Genomic DNA, 24,229 nt, shown 5'->3' with positions numbered 1-24,229 from the left:
CAATGTGATTGTGAAAGATAAATACAGAAAAAATAATGCTAAAATTTGTAAAAAACAATAGTGGTGTGGGGACCAGGTGGCTCTGCGGGACCTGTCTTCTCAGACTTTCTAGGTGTGAGTGTTGGGAATGCCAAGTCTTCTCTCTGGTTGAGAACACGGTGCTTTTGGTGGAAACAAAACAGTAAGACACAAACTTACACAGATGCACCTTCTCCCTGCCCCAGAGGAGACTCATGTGTTGGGCTGTTTGACTTCTCCTGTGCCATCTACTGAAGCCCTGAGTTCTATATTTAATCATGAGCCTTGTTTTCATGTAAGTTACACAAGTAAGTCTAGGGATAGGTAATAAATAGATAAGTCTATTCATTCTAAACCAAGGTCCTTATGGGGCAGAAAGACCAGGAGAATGATCCTTCATGCCTGAGCTTCTAATACACAGTGTCCCACTTTCCTGTCTCAGAAGATGGGAGTCACACCACAGAAGATAGTCAGCACAGTTATTACCCAAACTAAGCAAATATTTGGAGTTCTGAGAAATTCACAGGGAACTGATCAGAGGAAGAAAGCATCCAGACCGTGATTTCCTCACTGTGGTCAATTTCGTCACGAGTCATATTTAAACTGGAAGCATACTTAACTCCAACCAGAACCAAAAGTCCTCCATCACTGGGCTGGCTGGTCTCGGCACCATGAGGAGCGGATGTCTAAGACTGATCCACGGTAAGTGGAATCGTGACCATGTGACAGGCAAGAAAGGGAGCTAGGAATCACCCAGTAAGTCCTTTGCTTCATTTCTGGCTGGTTTTCTCACTGTCCCTTAAGGGAGAGCAGGGAGGGTATTTGTAATTGATTCAGCTCTTTTTTTTAATTATTAAGTTCTCAAAGGAGAAAGTTGTTCCTAGGAAGTTACTCCCTAGCGCCAACTTTAGCACACAGGGGGGTTTCTCATTACTCCCTGATGCAGCAGGGCTCTCCAGATAAAGGAGACCAATGGGGTGCTACAGAGAGAGGGGAAGACGGTTATTTTAAGGACATGGCTCATGGAATTGTGGAGGCTGGAAGTCCAGACTCTTCCAGGTAGGTGTAGGATGGAGACCAGGGAGGAGGGGGCAGGATGGAGACCAGAGAGGAGGTGGCAGGTTGGAGACCATGGAGGAGGTGGCAGGATGGAGACCAGGGAGGAGGAGGCAGGATGGAGACCAGGGAGGAGGTGGCAGGAAGGAGACCAGGGAGGAGGTGGCAGGAAGGAGACCAGGGAGGAGGTGGCAGGAAGGAGACCAGGGAGGAGGTGGCAGGAAGGAGACCAGAGAGGAGGTGGCAGGATGGAGACCAGGGAGGAGGCGGCAGGATGGAGACCAGGGAGGAGGTGGCAGGAAGGAGACCAGGGAGGAGGGGGCAGGATGGAGACCAGGGAGGAGGCGGCAGGATGGAGACCAGGGAGGAGGTGGCAGGAAGGAGACCAGGGAGGAGGCGGCAGGATGCAGACCAGGGAGGAGGAGGCAGGATGCAGACCAGGGAGGAGGAGGCAGGATGGAGACCAGGGAGGAGGGGGCAGGATGAAGACCAGGGAGGAGGTGCAGGATGGAGACCAGGGAGGAGGAGGCAGGATGGAGACCAGAGAGGAGGAGGCAGGATGCAGACCAGGGAGGAGGAGGCAGGATGCAGACCAGGGAGGAGGCGGCAGGATGCAGACCAGGGAGGAGGGGGCAGGATGGAGACCAGGGAGGAGGGGGCAGGATGGAGACCAGAGAGGAGGGGGCAGGATGGAGACCAGGGAGGAGGAGGCAGGATGCAGACCAGGGAGGAGGAGGCAGGATGGAGACCAGGGAGGAGGCGGCAGGATGGAGACCAGGGAGGAGGTGGCAGGATGGAGACCAGGGAGGAGGTGGGAGGATGGAGACCAGGGAGGAGGTGGGAGGATGGAGACCAGGGAGGAGGGGGCAGGATGGAGACCAGGGAGGAGGGGGCAGGATGGAGACCAGGGAGGAGGGGGCAGGATGGAGATTAGGGAGGAGGGGGCAGGATGGAGACCAGGGAGGAGCTGATGTCCCATCTCAGGTCCAGAAACAGTCTGGGCCAGAACTCCGTTCTCCTCCGGGGGCCAGTCTTGGTCTCTTAGGGCCTCCATGGGTTAGATGAGCCCCACAGGAGAGGGGATTCTGCTTTCCTTGCACCTTCACATTCAATGGGGCCTCCTCTGATGAAGGCCTCACGGCAATGTTTAGCGCCTGACCAGCTGTCCAGGCAGCGCATTAGATAAACTGACCAGGAAGGAACCACCAAAACCCCTAGACTTTATTTTAGGGGTTGAGAACCAGACTCTCTTTGACTCCTTGCCTGTCTCTGTTGAACAGCAAGAGGCTCATGTACCTAAGGCCCCGTTGATTGGGGAGGGTCCCCAGGATGTGCCCTGGGAGGGGGCAGCTGCTGAGAGGCAGGAACAGCAGGAGGAGGCCCCCAGCCTGAGCCCAGCACCTGCCCACAGCACTTTCCTGTTGGGGGGTAATAGGGCACCACGGGGTCCCAGGACAAGCCGTGGGGCTGACAGTGGTGGTGGCAGATGTGGCTCTCAGGTGCCCCAGCCACAGCTGCAGGCCAGGTGGCTGGTGTGGTGTGTGTCCCTAAGGAAGGGGACAGGGCCAGAGCACCTGAGTGACCAGGCAGGGGACCTGAGAGAACAGCTGGCCCTGACCCTCCCTTCCCACCTAAAGGTCAGGGATGGTGGTAAACACCCTGACACACTGGGGTTTGTTCCCATGTGACCCTAGGACATGGGTGTCATCTTGTCCCCACTCCACAGAAAGGGAAACTGAGGCAGGGCAGTGAGGCAGCCTGCCTGTGCTCCAGGGTCTGACCAGGGCCACCAGGCTCCAGTCCCCCACCCACAGGCCAGGAGAGCCATGGCTGGAGCCCAGAGCTTGCCAGGCTCAGCCCCTTCCCACCCCCAGACCCTCTGGGAGGCGCCACCTGGGCTCCCTCTGAGGAGTGGACCATGTCCGAGCCCAGGAGGGTCCTCCGCCCCTGCCCTCCAGTGCATCACCTCCGGCCTCCTCTTTCTGCTGGGCCTGATGACCTGCCGTCTCTGTGTCACAGGGCTGCTGTGTGTCCTGCTGAGTCTCTCCAGAGCTGGAGCCCAGGGCTCTCAGGGTGAGTGTGGGGAGCAGCGTGTCCACAGCCAGAGCCTGGGAGGGGCCCTGCACCCCAGTCCAGGGAGGAGAGGCCTGGGCAGGGAGGCTCAGGGCAGCTCCCCACCTCCTGGGACCTCCTCTGGGACCCCATTGCCCCCTCCCAGCCTCTGACCAGCCTGTGCCCCCACAGCCTGTGCCCCCTGGTGCCACAGCAACACCTTGGAATGTATCTTCACCCGTGTTTGTAGCTGCAACCTGACTGTGAACTCTTCATCTGTAGTGATCTACACCCACCCCCTGGAGATCTGTCATGGTAAAGATGTTGGGGGAGGGGCCAGTGCACTTCAGAGACTTCGGTGCCCAGTGCCAGTGGGGTCATGGGTAATGATCAAGGGCTGAGCCTTTGACCTCAAGGCCATCATCAAAGACAGAAAAGAGAAAGGAAATTGTAAGATGGCAGAGAGACCAGGGAATGGCATGGCTCTGGCAGAGAGAAGACCTGGGCTCCAAGAGTTGGTCTCAGCCTGCCCTTAGGTCTGAAGAGGATGAGGCTGACCTTCTAGCCCAACACCCTTCTTGACATTGTCCCCGGTGTCCAAACTGGGAGTGTCAGCCAGAGGACTGAGATGAACAGAGCAGACTGCATGGTCTTCAGGAAAGGCTTTCTCCAGGCAAAGCACAGCCTCAGCACTGAAGCCCAAGATTCTCTCCAACAGATACTAACTCCATGTCAGACCCCATACTGGGAGGCCAGTAGGGAACAGGAGTCTCTTGCCTGAGAGACCACACACCTTTGAAAGGTGACCCTTGGTCCTATTATGTTGCAGACATCAATGAATGTTTCCAGCCCTCGAAGCTGTTCTGTGGATTTCCTTCTTACTGCCAGGGTAAAAGGTGGAGACGCTACTGCACGTGCAGCCATGGATTTCATTTCCTTTCTGAATTTGAAATGTTCATTGAAGAAAATGAGAACCATTGTCTAGGTAAGTCCCCCCCTCACCCCCACCCCACATGCAGTTCAGGGCACCAGAGCTGATCTGGGGACAGTGCCCAGTTATAGCCTCAGCACCTGGACTGTGAGATGGGGCAGCTGTGTGTGCACCTGTCACCAGCACCAGAGGCAGGGGAGGTCAAGGCACTCTGGGACCAGCTGATTGGCCCCATCCTGAAGTTCTGCCTGGGATGATGGCCGGGGTGCTTATCAGGAAACCTTGTGGACATGAGAGATGTGACGACATCATTGTTGTTTTCTGTTTTTAAAAAAAAAAACAAGGCTGGGTTGTGGCTCAGTGACAGAGCCCTTACCTTAGCAAGAGTGAGGCACTGGGTCCGATTCTCACAGGGCATATAAATAAAGTCCATTGGCAAGTAAAAAAAAAATTAAAAGAACAAGCCAGGCACCATGGCCTGTGCCTGTGGTCTCAGCTACTTGGGAGGCTGAGGCAGGAGGATCACTGGAACCCAGGAGTCCAACCCAGCCTGGGAAACAGAGTGAAGCCCCATTCCAAGGGGAAAAAATGTGGCAGGCGGGGAGAAAAAGAAGAATAATCCACAGGAAGGAAGCCCTATCTTCTAAAGCTAAAAACAAAGGTAGAGGCTGGGGTGCGGCTCCCGGGAACAGCCCTTGCCTGACATGAGCAGGACCCTGGGATCCCTCCCCAGCACTGAGAAAATCAAAACCAAACCAGAGGTAGCTTTGCTCTTGGTTCACTGTGTGACTTTAGACAAGTCGCCTCACCTCTCTGTGCTTCAGTGTGTCCATCTGCAGAAGGGGAGTCCTGGACTGGTGCATAGCTCAGTGGTAGAGCACTTGTCTAGCAGCTGCGAATTCCTGGGTCAGTCCCCAGCACCAGGGGAAGAAAGGGGGAGAGGGGAGAGTCATAAGGAGGGGGTTGAGATCCAAAGGCACTGAGCAGGTTCTGGCTCCCAGAAAGTGCTGTTAGCAATGGCTTCTGAGCTGAACAGGGCCTGGGCCAGGAGTTGTGCTCACCTGCCCTTAGGTCTGGGGGATGAGGAGCCTCCAGCCCACGCCCACCTCAGCATTGTCCCCTGGGTCCAGATCCAGGGGTGTCAGCCAGAGGACTGGGACAGAGCTATCCTGTGGCACCCAGGGGCCAAGGCCCTGGTTGACACAGGTGGTGCCCACTCCAGGCCACTGTCCCACCAGCACAGAGAGGGAGGGTGGTGTGAAGGCCAAGGTCAGAGGCAGGGATCAGCTCCCTGGGTCCAAAGCCTGGACTGGCCACCCGAGAGCAGCATGGGATCAGCAAAACCACTTCCTCTCTGGAGCCCTCCTTGTGCCTGCCCCCAGGAGCCTGGAGCCTCAGAGATACATGAGGAGGGGGCTCTCAGTGGCTCATTACTGGGGAACCCAGGGAGCTGGGGGGGGGAGGCTGAGCCCAGGATGTGGGGAATGTGGGGGTGTGGTGGAGGGTCCCCTGGGGGTGCTGCTGCAACTCATTCCCAGCTGTCCCCACGCGACCACACCCCACCTCGTCCCTTCCACCTATGGCACACCTCTGCAGCCACTGCTACCAGCTGGGAACAGGGGAGGGGACTGTGATCGCCCCATGGGGGCTGGATAGGGGCCCTTGGGGAGCATCAGCCCTGCCCTGGCCCGTCCTGCTGTTGATCCACACAGCCCGGATGAGGGGTCCCAGCAGGGCATCCTCAGGTGCAAAAATGGGTCCAGGAGACCAGAAGCCCTCCCTGCCTCATCCTGACCCCAGGAATCCCCTGGGCTCCGGGAACCTTTGGACCCTTTCTGGGACACCCAGGGCCATCTGCCATGAGCTGTCACTCACTCCTGTCTGGGGTTCTCTGAGGCTGCTGTGCTGGCCATTCACCTCAGGCCTCTGTCCTGTGGGTCCCTGTGGCACTCAAAGGGGACCTGCTTCCTGAGCATGTTCCCCTCACGTTTAGAGACCAGGAGAGATAAGACGCCAGGAAACACCCCGGGCCTCAGCTGGGAGCTGCTTCCAGAAGCTTCCTCATTTCCTGTCTGTGGCCATCTCTGATAAGGGGGAACTTCCTCCAGGGGTGGGGACAGCAAGACTCCCCGGAGACAAGCTGGGCACCTTGGAAAGGCTGTCAGTGTCCACCCACAGTTCTGAGTGCCACACCAGGAGCTGGGGGGTTCCTGGGGACGGTCAAGGGTGCATTTGTGCCGCTGTGAGGAAAGGCAGCTGGAATTGGATTCAGGCTGGGCCTGAGCACCTGGGTTTGTTTTATTTTTGTTTTTTTCTTTTGGTCCTGGGGATCTAACCCTGAGGCCTTACCACTGACCACATCCCAGCCCTTTTCACTATTTATTTGGATACAGGGTCTTGATAAATTTCTTAGGACCTCCCTGTTGTTGAGGCTGGTCTTGACCTTACAATCCTCCTGCCGCAGCCTCCTGAGTCACTGGGATTACAGTATGTGCCACCGCACCTACTTGAGCACCTCGCTTTAGTTCTTCTTGTTGTTGCTCAGTGGTGGGGTTTTTAAATTTGTATAAAACCTGCATCCATAAAACTTATCATTTTAACCACGTTCCAGTACACTAGTTCTGTGGCACTGAGAATATTCCTGTTACACAACCATCTCAGTCATGCCTCTCAACGAGTGTTTTCCTGTTTTTTTCCTTTCTTTCTTTAACTGACAATAAAATATTATACATTTTCATCATGTACAGAATGATGTTTTGAAACATGTGTGCACTCTGGGAAGGCTAAATGGAGCTGATTAGAATATGCAATGCCTCATGTGCTGTGCTGATTTATGTGGTAAGAACACTTCAAATCTAATCCCTTATGATTTCAAGAATACAGACCATTGGCCAGACCCAGTGGTGCACACCTGGGATCCAGCAGCTCTGGAGGCTGAGGCAGGAGGATCACAAATTCCAGGCCAGCCTCAACAACTTAGCAAGGCCCTAAGCAACTTATCGAGACCCTGACTCAAAATAAAAAATAAGCAGAGATGGGATGGGCTCAGAGGTAGTTCTATTTTTATTATCTGAGGACCATCCCCACTGCCTTCCATCACAGCGGGGCTCACTTACGTTCCCAGCCATGGTGCGCACAGCGTCCTTTTCTCTGACTGCTGGCCACCTGTATGCCCATCCGGCTTCCCCAACAGCCACCCAGCAGGGTGAGGTGACATTTCATCACTGTTCATTTCTAGTCCCCTGAGGATTGGTGATGGCGGGGGTTTTCTCCTGGGCCTCTGGGCCCTTCTCCTGTCGTCCTTTGAGAAGCGTCTGTTGAGGGACTTGCCCATTTGCGGATGGGGTGAGCGGGTTTCTTACTGCTGATTTGCTTGAAGAAGCTCCTCATGATACTTTGCATATTGACACCTAATAAGATGCGTGGCTTGTGAGTGTGCCTCCCGTTCCCTGAGTTGCCCCTCACTCTGTCCACTGTTTCCTTTGCTTTTCAAAAGCTGTTAGTTGGCTACGATCCCCTTGGTCCATTTGTATTTTGCTGCCTGTGCCTTGGGTCCCGTCCAAACCACCACTGACAGGCCAACGTCGCCAGCTCTCCCCTGTGCTCTCCGCTAAGCAGCTGGGCAGGTCCAATCTGACCTTCACTGTTTAATCTGAGGTGATTTTTATGTGGTGTGAGGTGAGGGTCTGATGTCCTCCTGGTTGGCATGTCCAGGGTCCCAGAAGAGTCCTTCTCATTATGTGCTCTTGGCACCTTCATCAAAAATCAGCTGTAAATACCTGAATTTTTCTGGGCTGTCTGTCCTGCTCCGTGGCTGTGTGTGTGTCCCCATACAGAACCACACTGTGTTGTCACTACAGCTTCCCAGTAGATTCTGAGGTCAAGTCATGGGATGTGCCCAGCTTTGCTCTGTTTCTGAGCACCTGGCTTTATCCTCAGGTGTTAATGATGGGTGTCACTCTGGGAAGCCCTTGGCCATGGTCTCCCACCCCCACTGCTTAGGCATCAAGGGTGGCCATCACTGCCACCTTCTCCCTGAGCGTAGACCACCTGTAGGACCCCAGTGGTGCAAGGATTCCCACAGGGGAGGGTCCAGGGAATGGCTGGGCCTCCCTCTGCCACTCCAGGATGGAGAGGAGATGTAGATCCCTTGCCAGGCCCCGCTGTGGCACAGAATCTGAACCCACATGTCCTTGGGCTCTGCTCCAGAGAGCAGAGTGGTCCTGGGATTTCCAGAGCAGCCTGGCTCAGGAGGTCCACCTGGGGTCTTAGGTCTGTCCACATCTCACAGCAGGGTCAGGCTGAGCACCTGGGTCTCTTCCCTGAGAGAAAGCACAACTTTGGGAGGTGAGCCTCTGACCCGTCGTGTTGCAGACATCACCAAATGGGGGCCATGAGAGTGCCCCATGGAAAATCTGCAGACGGCCAGGTCCTACAGGGCACAATGGCTGCCTGTGCAGCCCAGGCTGTGTGCCCATTTCTGGAGCCAAGAATCCTTTATTAATGAGAGGAGAACAGCTGCAAGGTAGGCCCCTCCCCCACCTCCCCATCATCAGGGTTGAGGTTGCCAGTCCCCCTGTGACATCTAGACGGCAGAACCCTGGTTACAGGAGTGTGCCCTGGTCTGAGGCAGGCAGGTGTGCATGTACCTGTCGCCCAGCACAGAAGCAGGGTAGCATGAATGTCATGGGCAGCTCTGTGACTGTCTGCCTGGTCCAAAACCTGCCTAGGTCCAAACCTGTTAGCTGCTTGTTATTAGTCAAGTCATTACCTCTCTTTGAACTTGGTCTACCCATCTGTACCATGAAGGTGATCATAACAGTGCCTACCTCCTGTGTCTTCCAGGAGGATTATGAAAATTACAGGTGCCTGTAAGAGAGCCTGGATAAACTGAGGATCAAGGGGACTCTGACCAGACAGGGTCCCCATGGGTGCACATTGTGTCATATGTACAAGCCTTGACCAAAGGAAAAAAGCTTTTTTTTTTAATTTTCAAAAAAGGTCCTCCTCTCCAGGTGGACACAGCCGCATCTGATGACTGGAAAGTGGGTTGGTTTTCAGCCCCTGCTTACCATGGGCTTGGGCACCCTGATGCAGTGAGCAGCCTGGACAACTGCACCTAAGGGGTCAGGATCCTCCTATGTACAAGCCCTCAGCCTCAGATGGTGGCTATTGTGCCCTCTGTGCCCCACGCTGTGTTGTTAGCTTAGAAAGAAGCAAGGGCTGGTGAGGAGAGAGGGCAGAACTCATTCAGGTGGATGGGTAGAGGCAGGGGTGAGCAGGGGTGAGGGGAAGACAACCCCATTCCCGTGGGGACCCCACTGGAAAAGAACCCTGGAGGTGAAGCCTCAGCTCAGTGAGGAGCTCAGCTGGACCCTACTCATTCCCTCCTCACCCTTCAACACTGTGGTCTTCACTGCACCTGAAGATAGGACCACTGGCCTCACAGCCCATGGAGTCAGTGATGGGCAGACCTGGTACCCACTCCCTGGGCTCCTTGTCCCTTCTTCTCCAGGAATCAGAGGGCCATGCAAAACACTTGGCTGCCCATCTCTGTTCACTCCCTAAGACTCAGAACTCCCTGTAGAGGGCCACTTCTGGACCTTCAGAACACCCCGTTGCCCATCCGTTTTGCATGAACTGCAAGGGGGAGGGATCAAGATAAGGAGCCCACAGGGAGCTCATTGCAGCACCATTCTGTCTTCTTTCCCCTGTTAGAGACTAAATGGATAACACTTGGCCCTCCCAGGGACCACAGGGACTCAGTCACACCTGGAACATTCAGTTTCACCAAAACCACAATGGACCGAGGAACCCAGCCGGGAAACTCAGTAGGTAGGAGACTCGAGGGTAGGGCACAGTCCCAGCCAACACCCCGGCCTGGAGAGGACTTGCTCTGGGCCCCATGCTTGTCTTGGCCACGCCCTCACTGGCCACGCCCTCACTGGCCACGCCCTCACTGGCCATGCCCTCACAGCCACGCCCTTCTCCACTGCTTGGCCTCATTCACTTCTCTGCTCTACTCTCTCCATCCTGACTTTGATCTGCACGTGCACATGCTCCTGCACACACCCACACACACGTGCACTTCTCCTAATGAACTACTGTCCTGTCCCAGCAGTCATGCCTGGCAACACCCGGTCTCCACACCGCTACCCTGGGACTGGGCGCCACTACCCTGGGACTGGGGGCAGCTACTCCGGGAATGGGGGCAGCTACACCTGGTCTCTGCCCCCTGGAGTCCACAGCCAGGTGAGCTGCCCAAGCCACGATAAGGAGGTGGGAATTCATGGTGCAGCACCCTGTCCACCCCTTTGCCCAAAGCTTCCCACCTACCAATGACACCTCATCTCACCTCCCCAGAGACTCATCCGCTTCACTGAAAAAGTCAACAATCTGCACAAGGATGTCAAGCCAGATCAGGCCAATGACACCATCCAGGTAAGGGCAGGATCCAGGGGAAGCAGGGGGAGACCTCCCAGAGAGAGAGGGGGACAGCTGTGGTCTGGGGGAAGGGGGACAGCCCAAGCACACTGGCATCCTGCTCTGAGCTGGCCACTCTCCCAGGGCAGGTGGAAGAGGACACTGGGAGCCACACACACAGTTGGATGCCCACATGCAATGTCTGTCCTCTTGCTCTCATCCTTGTCTTTGTCATCCTTGACAGTCATGAACCAGGACTGACCTCTGAGGAGCAAGGACCACCCAGGGAGTCCCAAACCATGCTCTCTCTATCCCCAACTGGACAGTGTCTGGGTCTGTTCTCTGGGGCTGTGTGGTCAAGCTCTTCATGTGGACCTTCTGGCCCAAGTCCTTCTGTGCCCCCATCCCTCTAGGGGGTCATGCAGGAGGTGGATGAGCTGCTGGAGACCCCTGAGGACCTGGAGACCCTGCCCCCCTCACAGAAGCACTATGTGGCCACTCACCTGCTGACAGAACTGGAGAGTGCCCTGAGACACCTGAGCAGTGATCTGCCTGATGGGACAGCAACCTTCAATTATTCTGCAGGCACCCGTAAGTCCCTGGGTCTGCGACAGCCCCTGTTCCTAGCCTCATCCTCTTCTGACCCCAGTAGAGCTGAGTGGCCACACTGTACCTCAGGGACTCACATAAATAATCACAATAGTTAAAAAGGCAGAAAACCACAAATAGTACACATTTACAATATAGTATACATTATCATCAGTAAAATGACAATAAGGGGGGCTGGGGATGTGGCTCAAGCGGTAGCGCGCACGCCTGGCATGTGTGTGGCCCGGGTTTGATCCTCAGCACCACATACACACAAAGAAGTTGTGACCGCTGAAAACTAAAAATATAAATAAATAAAAGTTAAAATTCTCTCTCTCTCTCTCTCTCTCTCTCTCTCTCTCTCTCTCTCTCTCTCTCTCTTAAAAAATGACAATAAGGAATTTTAGAGGGGCTGGGTTGTAGCTCAATGGTAGAGCATTTACCTAAAGGCACAGGGTTTGATCCTCAGCACCACATACAAATCAATAAAAGCAGTGTTGTGTCCATCTACAACTAAAAAAAAAAATACTTTTTCCTAAGAATTTTAGGTAACAAAATAGAAACAGCTCCCAAAAGCTAATTTGGAGTAATATAAATTAATCTTGCTTGATATGTAGGTATTAATTGTTTTATTGTGGTAAAATTCACTTAACAAAATCCAACATTTAAGTTCTCCATTTTAAATCCACCAATTCTACATTTAAGTGGAATCAAGAACATTCACAAACTAATGCAGCCATCACCTCCATTTCTAAGACAGTTTTCTCACTCCAAAATCAAACACAGTGCCTCCTCAGCTTTCATTCCTCATTCCTCCCCTGCCCCAACCCTGGCATCCACTCATCTGCTTGCTCTCTAATGGAGCTGCCTATTCCAGCATTTAGTAAAAAGCAATCATACAAAGTGTGACCTGTCCCTCTAGCTTCTTTATCCTAGAATAATGCTGTTGAGCGTGGCATAGCATCACTCCATCCCTTTTCATGGCTGAATATGATTGCATCCTATGGGTGTTGAGCTGACCCACTCAGCCACTGATGAACATTTGGGTGGGTTCCACTCCTTGGCTATTGTGACTTACTACTAAGAATATTGATGTATAAGAGTTTGTTTGAATAACTCTTCTCAGTGATTTGGTGTGTCTGCCATAGACTGGACTTGGTAGGTAACATGGTAATTCCATGTGTGGTTTTGGGGGAACCACCAGACTGTTTGCAAAACGGCCACACTATTTCATAGTACCACAAGCGGGGTGCAAGAATCCCCTCTCCATGGCCTCGGCTAAACATGTTACCTCCATTCATCTGGATTTTATCACAGCCGTTCTAGTGCATGAGAAGTGATGTCTCCTTGCCAGTTTGAGTTGCATCTCCCTGTTGACTGGTGATGATTAGCATCTTTTCATGTGCCTCTGGGCCATTTGTGTATCTTTTTGGAGAAATGTCTGTTCAGATTCTTTGTGCATTTGTGATTGGGTTGGTCCTTTGGTTGTTGAGTTGTAAGAGATTTTCATCTACTTTGACAGGAGACCATGATGAGATGTGCAACTTGGAAATGCTTTCTCCATCCTATGGATTATCATTTCACATCTCTGATAATAGTTTCACTTTAATGTCAGATGTTTTGAATTTTGAGGACATCTACTTTATCTACTTTCTCCTTCATGGCTTATACATTCAGTGTCATATCTAATAATCCATTGCCAAAACCAAGGTCAGAAAGATACCACTAAATTTCCTCCTATGGGCTTCAGTTCTTAGATTGTTCTATTTTGAGTTAATCTGTGTGTGTGGTGTGAGGTAGGGGTCTCAATTCCTTCTTTTTCCTTGGATATCCAGTGATCCCTCATCAGTCATTGAAGAGACTGTTCTTATGCGCATTGAACAGTCTTGGTCCCTGGCTGAAAACCAATTCACTGCAGAGCTGTAGGTTTATTTCTGGGCTCACCTTCCCCTCCATCTTCATGCCAGTACCACGCTGCTTTGCTCTCTGCTCATTTGCCATCAGTTCTGAAATCAGGAGTGTGAGTCCTCCCCCTTTGTTGCTCTTTTCAGCCATGCTTTAACTACTTGGATCTCTTGCAATGCTGTGTTAGTTTGAAGGTGAGTTTTTCTACTTGAGCAAATTATAATATTAATGGCTGTTGGGACATGGATAGGGATGACATTGACTTTGTAGATCTCTTTGGGACATGTCACCATCTTATCAATATAAAGTTTCCCCATCCATGAACACAAGGTGTCCTTGCCTTCATTTGGAGTCTTTAATGCTTTTCAAATCCTTCTGTAGTTCTCTATGTACAAGTCCTGAGTCTCTTAGTTAAATTTATTCCTAATATTTGTTAGAGATTGTTGGGTCTATGTTCATAAGGGATATAGGTCTCTTGTTTTCTTGTGATGTCTTTATCTGTTTTTACATCAAAGTAAGGTTAGCCTCAAGGAATTACTAGATGCTGTCCCCTCTTCTGTTGTTTGAAAGAGTTTAGAAAGAATTCATGTTCATTCTTCCCTACATGGTTAGTGAGATTCATCCATATTGAATTGGTGAAAATCTGATCTCACATGTTCATTTAGGAGGATTTTCACTATTGATTCAATCTCTTTACCCATTATAGGTCTCTTCAAATTTTCCAAACCTTCTTGAGTCAGTTTTGGTAGTTTCTGTGTCACTCAGAATGTGTCCATTTCATCTCAGTTATCTAATATGTTGGTGCACAATTGCTCCTATGGTTAGAATTCTTCATAACTTGAGATTTCTTACACATATATGTATACACACATATGTATACACAACACATATATACACATATATATAAAATCTGGAATTACAAAGGATTACATACATATCTGTATGTGAACACATGTGTGTTTATATATACACATATACTTGTGTGTGGTTTTAGTGAATTGGAAGTCACACATAGGTCCTTGATATATGTGATGTAACATATGTAGATATTCATATCCACATAATACACATATATATTCCTAACATAAAACTTCTTCTTCCCATGACTCATAGAACTGTCCCTGGAGGTGCAGAAGCAAGGAATTTGCAATGTCACCTTGAGTCTGAATCAGGCAAAGATGCAGCTGAACTGGAATCTGGCACAGGAGTCTTGTTACACAGGTAACATGTGAGATGGGGAGAAGGTGGATGTCCACCTTACACCAGTACCATCCCATTTGGAAGAGGCTTCAAGGTGGGAAAAGATGCCCAAAATACAGAATTAAAGACTAAAGGGTGATGTGGGTGGGAAGAGGTCACTAGAAGAGCATCCAAGGGGGAGGTTCTGGGGAGTGATGAGGCCACATTCTGTTGTGTGCACGTGTGAATGTGGAGCAGCAAGTCCCACTATTATGTATCATTATAATACAACAATTCAAAAGGGGGGAGGCCATCTAAGGAGGAGGCCCTGGAGGAGACCCTGAGACTCACCCATGGCTCATCCTGCAGGCCCTTCTGTGGTGGGCTTGGTCTCCACCCCAGGGATGGACAAGCTTCTGGCTGAGGCTCCCCTGGTCCTGGAGCCTGAGAAGCAGGTGGCTCCCCATGGGACACACAAGGACTTGCTGCCAAGAGTCTCGTCTGTCCTGCTCTCAGATGTCGTCTCAGCCTTTTTTAGCACCAATGACACCCAGAACCTCAGCTCGCCAGTTACCTTCACCTTCTCCCATCCTGTGAGTGGGGGGTGGGAGGACATGGTGTGGGAATAGCCCCAGGCCCAGGAACACCCTTGTTGTCCTCTTTACCTTGAGGTTCAGCAGGACTCCCCACAGGTGCACCTCACACAGGAAAGCCAGCCCTTCCTGGGTCAGCATCTCTGAGCACAGGAAGACCAGCTCACACCCCTGTCCCCTGTTACTACAGCTGGTGACACCTGCACCAAGGCAAGAGGTGCTCTGTGTCTTCTGGGACGACAGCCAGAATGGGAGTCACTGGACCACTGCAGGCTGCAGGACAGTGAGCACTGGAGGTGGCAGCACCACCTGCCACTGTACCCACCTCAGCAGCTTTGCCGTCCTCATGGTCCACTACCATGTGCAGGTGAGAGGCTGCCTTCAGCATCGATTGCTGTAAAACACACTTATGCAAATGTCGCTACTGAAGTAAAACAAATTTATTCCCTCACAGTTTCTGTGGGTCAGCAACCCAGCACAGGGGGATGAGTTCCTTGTACAGGTTCTAAAAGACTGACAAGATCACATCAGCCAGGGCCGCAGTCTCTTCTGGGTCTTGCAGCCCTCCTCCAGCTCCCTGGTTGCAGGCAGAGTCCAGTTCCCTTCTCTTAGCAGCTGTCAGGGGGGACCACACTCAGTTCCTAAGAGCCACCCACATTTCCTCTCCTATGGCCCTTGGTTGGTCTTCTCACAAAACACCAGTGTTCCCATCTGAAAACCAACATGAAAATGTATAGAATCCCTCTCAAGTTTTGAACCTGTTTTCCCAGGAAGAGTCCAGATGTTTAAAGCAATCGCCTGATTATTCCAAACCAGAATAAACTCCCTAATCTAAAAGTCAACAGATCAAGCCCTAAATTCCACCTGCAAAATCCCTCTACAGCAGCACCTAGATTATCAGAAAACTGAATAATTAGAAGGAGGTTAGTGTAACAGCAGGGGGTGGACATAGGAAGACCAAGTTAGAATTCTGCTTACCACCAGGGTCTGTAAGTCAACCATGGTCGGGTTTCAGGTTTACAAAAAAGGAAGGTCTGGAGAAGGTGGAGGCCAGAGGGGGTCAGGGGAGTCAGGGAGGATGGCTGGACCGGGGGCTGTTTACCTCCTCCTCTAGCCAGGGGAGTGGACACTTCTGCTTCCCCAGGTTCAGACTCTCAGGTGAGCCCACTTATGGGCATTCACTGTGAGCACCTGTGACCATGAGCATGACAAGGATCTCAGCCCAGAACTTTTCATATGTTATGGAAATTAGATTTTGCCTTTACATCACAAGTTCTCAGAATGCAGCACATGTTAACATCACTTGGAGGACTGTTTATTTTTAAGTGCTTTCTTAGGAAACAATTTCTAATTTTTAGATATGTTTCAAGAACAAAAATAGAAGAAATAGATCAGATACTTGGTTAAAGGAAGAAAGTTAATGATGATGGTAACTTAAAATTTACACTTTCCCACCTATTTCTCCAAGTCCTCTTAAAACCATGAGGAAATGAAAAGAAAACCCACCACCCCATTACTCTTTACCCAGAGGCATCTATTTTGAAAGTTTTACCTCTTTCATTTATCAGGTGTCATTCTTTCCCTCTGCTCCTCCCCTGCCTGCCTCCTAATTTCCCAATTTTGTCTTTACACCAGAGTCTCAAATGTAGCATGCACAAATGTCACCTGCAGGGTTTGTACTTTCTTTTCAAACATTTGCTTGGGAAACCATTTCAAATTTACAGATATGTTGCAAAAACAAAATCCACACAAACAACATCTGTGTGCACTTGACCCAGATGCACCTGCTTTGAAATTTTACCTTCATTGTTTAACATTTGAACATTTCCCCTCCCTCTTTCCTCTTTTCTCCTCTTTCCCTCAATTACACTGAAATAGAATTGATGGTGGGATTTTAAATATCCTCATGGCTTTAAGATGACTTTCAGAAACAAGTGGGGGAAAGGTGAACTTTAAGCTACTGTTATTAATTTTAATTTTTAACCAAGTATCTAATTCTAACTTCACAGGGACTTGTGGTCAGTAAGGAACAGGCAGAGCTGGACTGAGGCCAGTGGTGTCTGGGATGGGAGGTTAACACCTGGACACTGAGGTTCAGGTCCTGCCCTGTGGCCTCATGGGACAGGGACAGAGGGACCCTCAGCATGGGCTTCACACACACTCACTCACATATCAACATACCACCTTACTGTGCCCCAAAGTCAGGAATCCAGGGTCTCCTCCCTCAGTAAGGATTCTAACATCCGGGCCCTTCTAGCCCTTACCTGCTCAGTTCAGAAAACCTTACAGTCCAACCTTCTGAACCTGGAGCCCCTCCCCCATCAGCTTCACACCTGGACCCGGTCCCTCCATTCCTGAATCTGCTGCACCAAATGACACGGATAGCGGAGGGTCCCCCACCCCAGAGCAGGAAACGTGGCTTTGAAGGCTCCTCCCTCTGCCCCAGGATGACGACCCCGTGCTGAGCCTCATCACCTGCGTGGGGCTGGGCCTGTCGCTGCTGTGCCTGGTCCTGGCGGCCCTCACCTTCCTCCTGTGCAGAGCCATCCAGAACACCAGCACCTCCCTGCACCTGCAGCTCTCGCTCTGCCTCCTGCTGGCCCACCTGCTCTTCCTCACAGCCATCGACAGAACACAGCCCAAGGTACACAGGCATCCCCGACCCGCCCGCCCAGGGGTGCTGAACTCAGGAGCCAGGCTGCCCAGCTCCTAATCAAACAGCCTGGGTCCTGGGGAAGTCCAGAGGAGGTCGATGCCCATTTCACGTTGACGGATTCAACGAGAAAACGAACCCTCCTTACAACTCCATCACCTACATCTCGTGTTGCTTAGCAACAGGGCTTGCATCCTGGGGAAGTTCCTTCATTAGGGGACCGGGTAGGGTGAACTGAGGCAAACTCTAGATGGCATCCATCAATCACTGGACGTGGCCTCCTGATGCAATCAGGAGAGAAAAAGGAGGCAACGGGGCTGGCTTCACGCAGCACCCCATTTTACAGCAGACATTTTTTACCAGGAGAAAAAGGAGGTTCTACCGAATTTTTAATTTGGTTAATCGAGTCCTTCATTTTCAGAATTTCTATTTGGTTCATTTTTAGAATCTGGCTTTATTGAAATCATCTTCCACTTCCTGTATCTTCTCCAAATTCATTCCTTACATCTTGTTTCAGTTCGTTGAACATTTTAACTAGGAGCTTTCTAAATTCTTCTCCAACATTTTCTCTGCCGTCCTGCGTATAGAGTCAGTTGCTGGACTGCTGTGGGCTGTGTGGTTTGCTCCCTTGCTCTTTCCTGCTGCATGTAGGTCTGCCCACCTTCTGGGTTGATTATCTTCTCTGCTTTGATTCAAGGAATTACTTAATGAGCTTCTGTCTCTTAAGAGCCCAGGAATGGGTGAATATCCAGCTACTGATACTGTCATTCAATGTGCGCCCTGAGCTGCTCCCAGGATCAGCACCATTTGGAGGGAAGATACTAAACCCTGTGAACTACAGTCACTTCTAAAAAAATGAGAAAAGCATAGTGTAGTAAATGCATAAGCTGCCACATGATCATTGGTTGCCATTTGTAAGTATTAGGTCCTGCACCTCCTTGTAACCCTGCTGTTCAGTAACCAGCAGTGCAGCAGTTTTGTTCACAAGAGCATCACCACTACTGCATGAGGAACCCCGCAGAGCAGCGCTGGGAGGCTGTGACGTCACTGGGAAGCAGGCCCTTTCCAGCTCTGCTGTGATCTATGGGAGCACACATGCAGCCCATGGCTGAAGCACCACAGTGCAGCTCCTGGTGCACAGCAGAATCCCCCGCCACTGGGCACAGGGGGCGTCCCTGGCCACCCCCAGACCCTGACGCTGCCCCGGATCTCTCTCCTCCCCAGGTGCTGTGCGCGGTCACCGCGGGCGCCCTGCACTACCTCTACCTGGCCTCCTTCACCTGGATGCTGCTGGAGGGGCTGTTCCTCTTCCTCACAGCGCGGAACCTGACTGTGCTCAGTTCCTCCAGCAGAAACAGGCTCATGAGGAGGCTCATGTTCCCTGTGGGCTACGGAGTCCCGGCCGCCATCGTGGCCATATCTGCAGCAGCCAGACCTCACCTGTATGGCACCCCTGCTCGGTAAATAAGCACCCCATTGTCCTTCTCCTCTCGAGCATGTCCACGGCCTTCACTTGAACCAAAGTAGCCTTTTGAGTATTTCAGAACTTAAGATGCACAGCAACACTAACTAGTAACCCCTAGGGCATCTTTCCTATGGAAAATTATAGTAAGGATTAATTAATGAAGTCTCTCTCCTAGAAATAGCAAAGAAAAAAAATCAAAAGAAAATTTTTCGTTTTCAACTTAACCTACATTTTAACTAAATCCTATAGAATGCCCCAATTCCTCATTTGAGAAAGTAGAGTTTGTTTAAATAATCAAAGATAAAGATAATCACCAAACTTGTGATTGTGGTTACCTCGGTGACAGGAAGGATATGCAATCAGAAAGGAACAGTAGTCCTCATCATCTTCTCCTGTGGAAGGTCTTAATTGCTTAAGCTCACATGTCAGTCCTAGGGATTTCATTATAACAGGTTTAAACTTTAATGATGTAGAAAAAAATGACTTAATTACAAAACTAAAAATGAAACATAGTGCCATAAGTAAGATTTCCAGGGTGCTTATTTCATGTCAGGTGATTCTCTAGCCACTTTTATATGTATTGACTCAAATAATCCTCACATCTCTACTTACAAGTAGATGCTGTCATTAGCCTGATTTCATCAATGAGGAAATAGAAGGACAATTTAGTTAAGTGCCCAAAGGTGGCAAAACTAGCAGGTGTCCACAAACTCAAGTTTATTGCAACACTCTCCACAATAGCTGAGTCACGGAATCAGCCCAAGTGTCCCTCACAGATGAATGGAGAAAGAAGAGGTGGGGTGTGTGTGTGTGTGTGTGTGTGTGTGTGTGTGTGTGTGTGTGTGTGTGTATAATGAAATACAATTCAGCCTTAAATAAGAATTTTTTTTTAATATTTGCAGCAACAGAGATAAAAATGAGCCAGGCACAGAAAGACAAGTACCACATGTTGTCTTACATTTGTGGAAGCTAAAAAATAAATCCACCTGAAAGTAGAGCAGAGTGAATTCGAGATATCCAGAAGCGTACAGGGCAGTGGCAAGGAAAGCAGAAACGGGAGGTTGGGTTGAATCAGTGCACATGAGTGGCTCCTCCCTCCTGCTCCCACCCTTACCTTGCCCCATCCACAGGAAATCTAAATTTCATCTGTTATATTTGCTTTTTCTGTGGCATTTCACATAAATGGAATCATGAAATATGTCGAATACTAAAAGATCACATATTTCATGATTCCATTTATGTGAAATGCCAAGAAAAAGCAAATCATAACAGAAAATAGATTCCTGTGGCTGGGGGCAAGGTAAAGGGTGGGAGCAGGAGGGAGGAGCGGGTGCTGATGTGCACATGTTTCTTTCCGGAGCTCTGAGAATGTTCCACAGTTAGGTTGTGGTGAGGGCTACACAGCACCATTTTGTTCAAACAGAAACTGTGCAGTTCATTTTTCTACATTTTTTTATTGGTGTATTATAGGTGTATATAACAACGAGATTTGTTGCTACATATTTGTGCATGCACACCACATGACAAAGCAACAGAAATGTGTGCTTTCAATAAGTGAATTTTATGCTACATGAACTCCATGTCCATAAATCTGAGAAACAATTGTGGTCATTGGTCAGTTTCACTGCAGAAAAAAAGCAACTCCATTGAATGGGGCAAGACAAGCCCTTAAAACGATGTCAGGTTCACAAGACTCTCAAGCACTTTGACCATGTTCACAGTCCTCTGCCCTGCTCCAGAGCTCACTACCTCAGTAACACCCTCCCATCTTCATGTCTCCATTAACATGTGATTTCCTTGGGGAATTCTCCTTAACCATCTTAATCCCACAGACCCAGACCTTAATATGCCCTCCAGTGATTCATCCTCAGAACCTTCCATTTTTGTTTCATTGTTACAATGTGTCTACAGTGTGTGTCCTCCTGGAGGTGAGAATTGGGAGATATACAACCCTGTTTACTTTCTTGGTATCTTCAGAGCCAGACAGAAAGCCTACCACCCAGACACTCAACGTTTGTTGAGGAAAGGGAGGAAGAGATCAAAATAACTGCTCTCAGTCGTCAGGGATCAATGCACTGATTCTCTCTTTGTTAATATTTCATTTTTCTTTTTAGATGTACATGGCAGTAGAGTGTACTGTGACATATCACACATACAGGGATCTGGCTTCCCATCCTTGTGGTTGGGCATATGTGGAGTGACTCTGGTCGTGGACTCCTACATGAACACAGCAAAGTGATGTTGTTCTCTCTCTTGCTCAGCTGCTGGCTCAATCCAGAACAGGGGTTTGTGTGGGGCTTCCTTGGACCTGCCTGTGCCATCTCTTGTGTGAGTGATGTCATCAGAGTTCCTTGCTGTCCACATGAGGGTCACTAGAAGAGCAGGATTATAAGGATGATGATGAGAACAGGACTATCCTGGATTGTTAAGGGTTGGGTTGGGTTTTCCAAGACTTCTGCATCTACAAATTCTAACACTATTGTCAAATACTAAAAGCTACATGGGATAGAATGGAGAGATAACAGATTTAAATTTTTATTCAATAAAACATTGATGTGGGGGATTTGGGTGTAGCTCAAGGGCTGAGAGCTTGCCTGGCATGCACTAGGGTCTGGGTTCCCTTCACAGAACTGCAAAAGGGAAAAGAAGATATTCATAAACCTCCTGCGGTTTCTTTTGTGGGATTCTTTTTAGTTATACGAGAAGGTAGAATCCATTCTGATACAATTGCACAAGCATGGAATATACCTTATCTAGTTAGGGGCCCATTAGTGTGAATGTACATGATGGTGGGATTCACCGTGATGTGGTCATATATGTACACAGGAAAATTATGTCAGATTCATGCTGCTGTCTTTCCTCTGTGGTTTCTGAAGGTCAATTTGGTTTTCTTCCTGATGACCCTCTGGATTGTGAAGAGCAAGCTGTCCTCCATCAACAGAGATGTGTCCACCCTGCAGAACACGAGGTGAGATGGAGCAGGGGACATAACCCCACAGAGGTGGACGATGCCCAAGAGCAAAGCCATGTGCCTGGGCAGCCCCTCATGTCCCTTCTTGAGGGCTTCTGGGTGGCCCAGAATTAACAAATACCGCTGCCCTTCTACGGCTGCCATCTTAGACTCAGGGCTCTGCTGCTGATGCCCCAAAATGCCTCCATCTCTGATCCCAGCTTGGGACTCCCTCAGCCTCAGTAGGAATTGGTGTTGGCTGATCAGCAATGCTTGGACTCTTTTTCAGCTCTTCTACAGCAAAAGTGTCAAGAGCATTGTTGTTCTCCTGACAGTCGCCACGTCTCAGGCTGCACTTTCTTGCCCCACCCTCAGCTCAGAATCCTTCCCACCCTATAAGTAACTGTTCCTCCCTGTAGATAAACGCTACTCCAGTTCAGTCCTCCAGGGGGCAGAGTTGATCCTTCACTCAGCATCTTGTGGACAATTCTTGCTCTTCTGGGTTCCTCTGATTAACCTTTCAAATTTTTGCATATCATCCATTTAGTTGTATTACCACTTGAACAGAGCATACGATTAATGAAAACAGAAATTCTGTCTTCTGTTTGTTTTCTAAGATAGGGCCTCACTATGTTTCTGAGGTTGTGTGATCCTCTTGTCTCAGCCTCCTGAGGAGCTGGGAATACAGGTGTGCACCCCTGCCCTCAGCCTCTCTTTGTGATTTATGTCCAAGCCCTAGCACAGGGCATCCTCAGTAACACTGGTTAATGAAATTAGGGATCTTCATGGAAAATGAGTTTTGGGAACCAACCTTATGAAGTATCACTGTCCTGGACCCCAAATGGCATTTCAATTGTGACATATTTTTGATAGTAAAGACCAGAGTTCAGTCCAAGAAATCGCTTACATGGGACAGTAGGTGCATCCATGGGTGGAGAGGGGAATAGCCTGATTTTGTTGTGGGTGAATTATAAGCCTCCATTCTCCCCCAACCTAGGATGCTGACATTTAAAGCAATGGCTCATCTCTTCATCTTGGGCTGCACCTGGTGTCTGGGTGTCCTGCAGGTGGGCCCCATGGCCCCCGTCATGGCCTACCTCTTCACCATCGTCAACAGCCTGCAGGGCGTCTTCATCTTCCTGGTGTACTGCCTCCTCAGCCAACAGGTACCCCTGCCCAGCTCCCACCCTTGCCTCCCCACCCACACCCCTCTCTGTGAGCTAACCCAGAGTGTGGGTTGCCTCTGCAGGTCCAGGAGCAGTACAGGACATGGTTCAAGAGGATCAGGAAACGGACAGCTGAACCCGAGGCCTACACTCTGTCTAGCAAGGCTGTGTCCAACACCTCCAGACCCAGCACGGTAGGGTCACTCCCTGCTCCCAGAGCTCATGTTCCCTGGTATTGGCAGGATTTCTCTCCTCCTGTCCACAGACCATGCTTCCCCTGCCTACTGGACTCCACCATCATGCCTGCCTGTGCACTGACCTTACATGATTCTCTCTCTTTCCCTCCCATCCACCTCCTTCCCTCTTATTATCATTTTTCCCCACCCTTATCTGAGTCTCTTAAAGATCCTGGTGATGACCTTAGGCTCACCTGGACAATCCAGGCAGATTTTCTCATCCCAAGATGCTTAACATGCATGATCCCACTGATATGTGAAATGCAAACATTGATCTCATAGAAACAAAGAGCAGAACAGTGGTTCCCAGAGGCTGGGAGGAGGGGGTGGGAAAAGCTTGATGAGGTGTACTAAGTTACAGTCGGGAGAAAGAAGCTCTGTGGTGTGGCGCACAGTAGGCCGCTAGACCACAAAGTGCACTGTGCCTTTCCAACAGCTCTGAGGGGCTGGGGACCGCTCCGTGGGAGGGCTCTTGCCTGGTACGTACAAGGCCCCAGGCTCCATCCCAGCACCAAGTCTCTTAAAATTATAAAGAAAGGATTTGGGGAGTTTTTAACACAAATAACAAATGCATGTTGGAGGAGATAGTTATGTTTCACCTGATGTAAACACTCACACTGTAGACAGGCAGGAAACATCACATTATACCCTTAATATGTGCCATCTAAGTAGATTTAATGTAAAATTATATTTTTTAATCTTTAACAAACTCCTTGTTGAGAAGTCCTTATCCAGGCATGGTGACACTCACAGGCTGTGGGATTAGGGTGTGGACGTCTGTGGGTCATTGTTTTGTCTATCACACCAATTACATAGGTTGGGTTTCTCTCTCATGGAGCTGTCAAAATCTGCCTCTGGTTGTAGATAACTGAATAGATTCACACCCGCCTCCCTCCACCACAGCCCTGGGAATGATATACACATTGAGGAAAGGAAACGTCAACTTTTTATCTAGAAAATAGGAAGTCATCAGATAGGGAACAAAGGCTTCTGAAATTCAGATGATGTGATCAG

The 24,229-nt window shown here is 50.0% G+C and overlaps 1 protein-coding gene across 1 annotated transcript; it reads left to right on the top strand.

Annotated features, from left to right (window-relative positions):
- Positions 1-3,756: 3,756 nt before the first annotated feature.
- On the top strand, positions 3,757-23,657 carry LOC101966753 (adhesion G protein-coupled receptor E2). The gene is made up of 15 exons (XM_078025907.1): positions 3,757-4,111; positions 9,776-9,892; positions 10,176-10,309; positions 10,421-10,498; positions 10,894-11,071; positions 14,087-14,194; positions 14,522-14,745; positions 14,936-15,112; positions 17,192-17,389; positions 18,623-18,858; positions 21,125-21,191; positions 21,740-21,831; positions 22,811-22,979; positions 23,063-23,173; positions 23,652-23,657. Exons 1-15 carry the CDS (start codon positions 4,078-4,080, stop codon positions 23,655-23,657), a joined length of 1,929 nt encoding a protein of 642 aa, XP_077882033.1. The 5' UTR covers positions 3,757-4,077.
- Positions 23,658-24,229: the final 572 nt, after the last annotated feature.

Source organism: Ictidomys tridecemlineatus, chromosome 2 (assembly GCF_052094955.1).
Source record: "Ictidomys tridecemlineatus isolate mIctTri1 chromosome 2, mIctTri1.hap1, whole genome shotgun sequence".
Taxonomy (NCBI): Eukaryota; Metazoa; Chordata; class Mammalia; order Rodentia; family Sciuridae; genus Ictidomys; species Ictidomys tridecemlineatus.
This window is presented reverse-complemented; position numbering and strand designations above follow the sequence as displayed.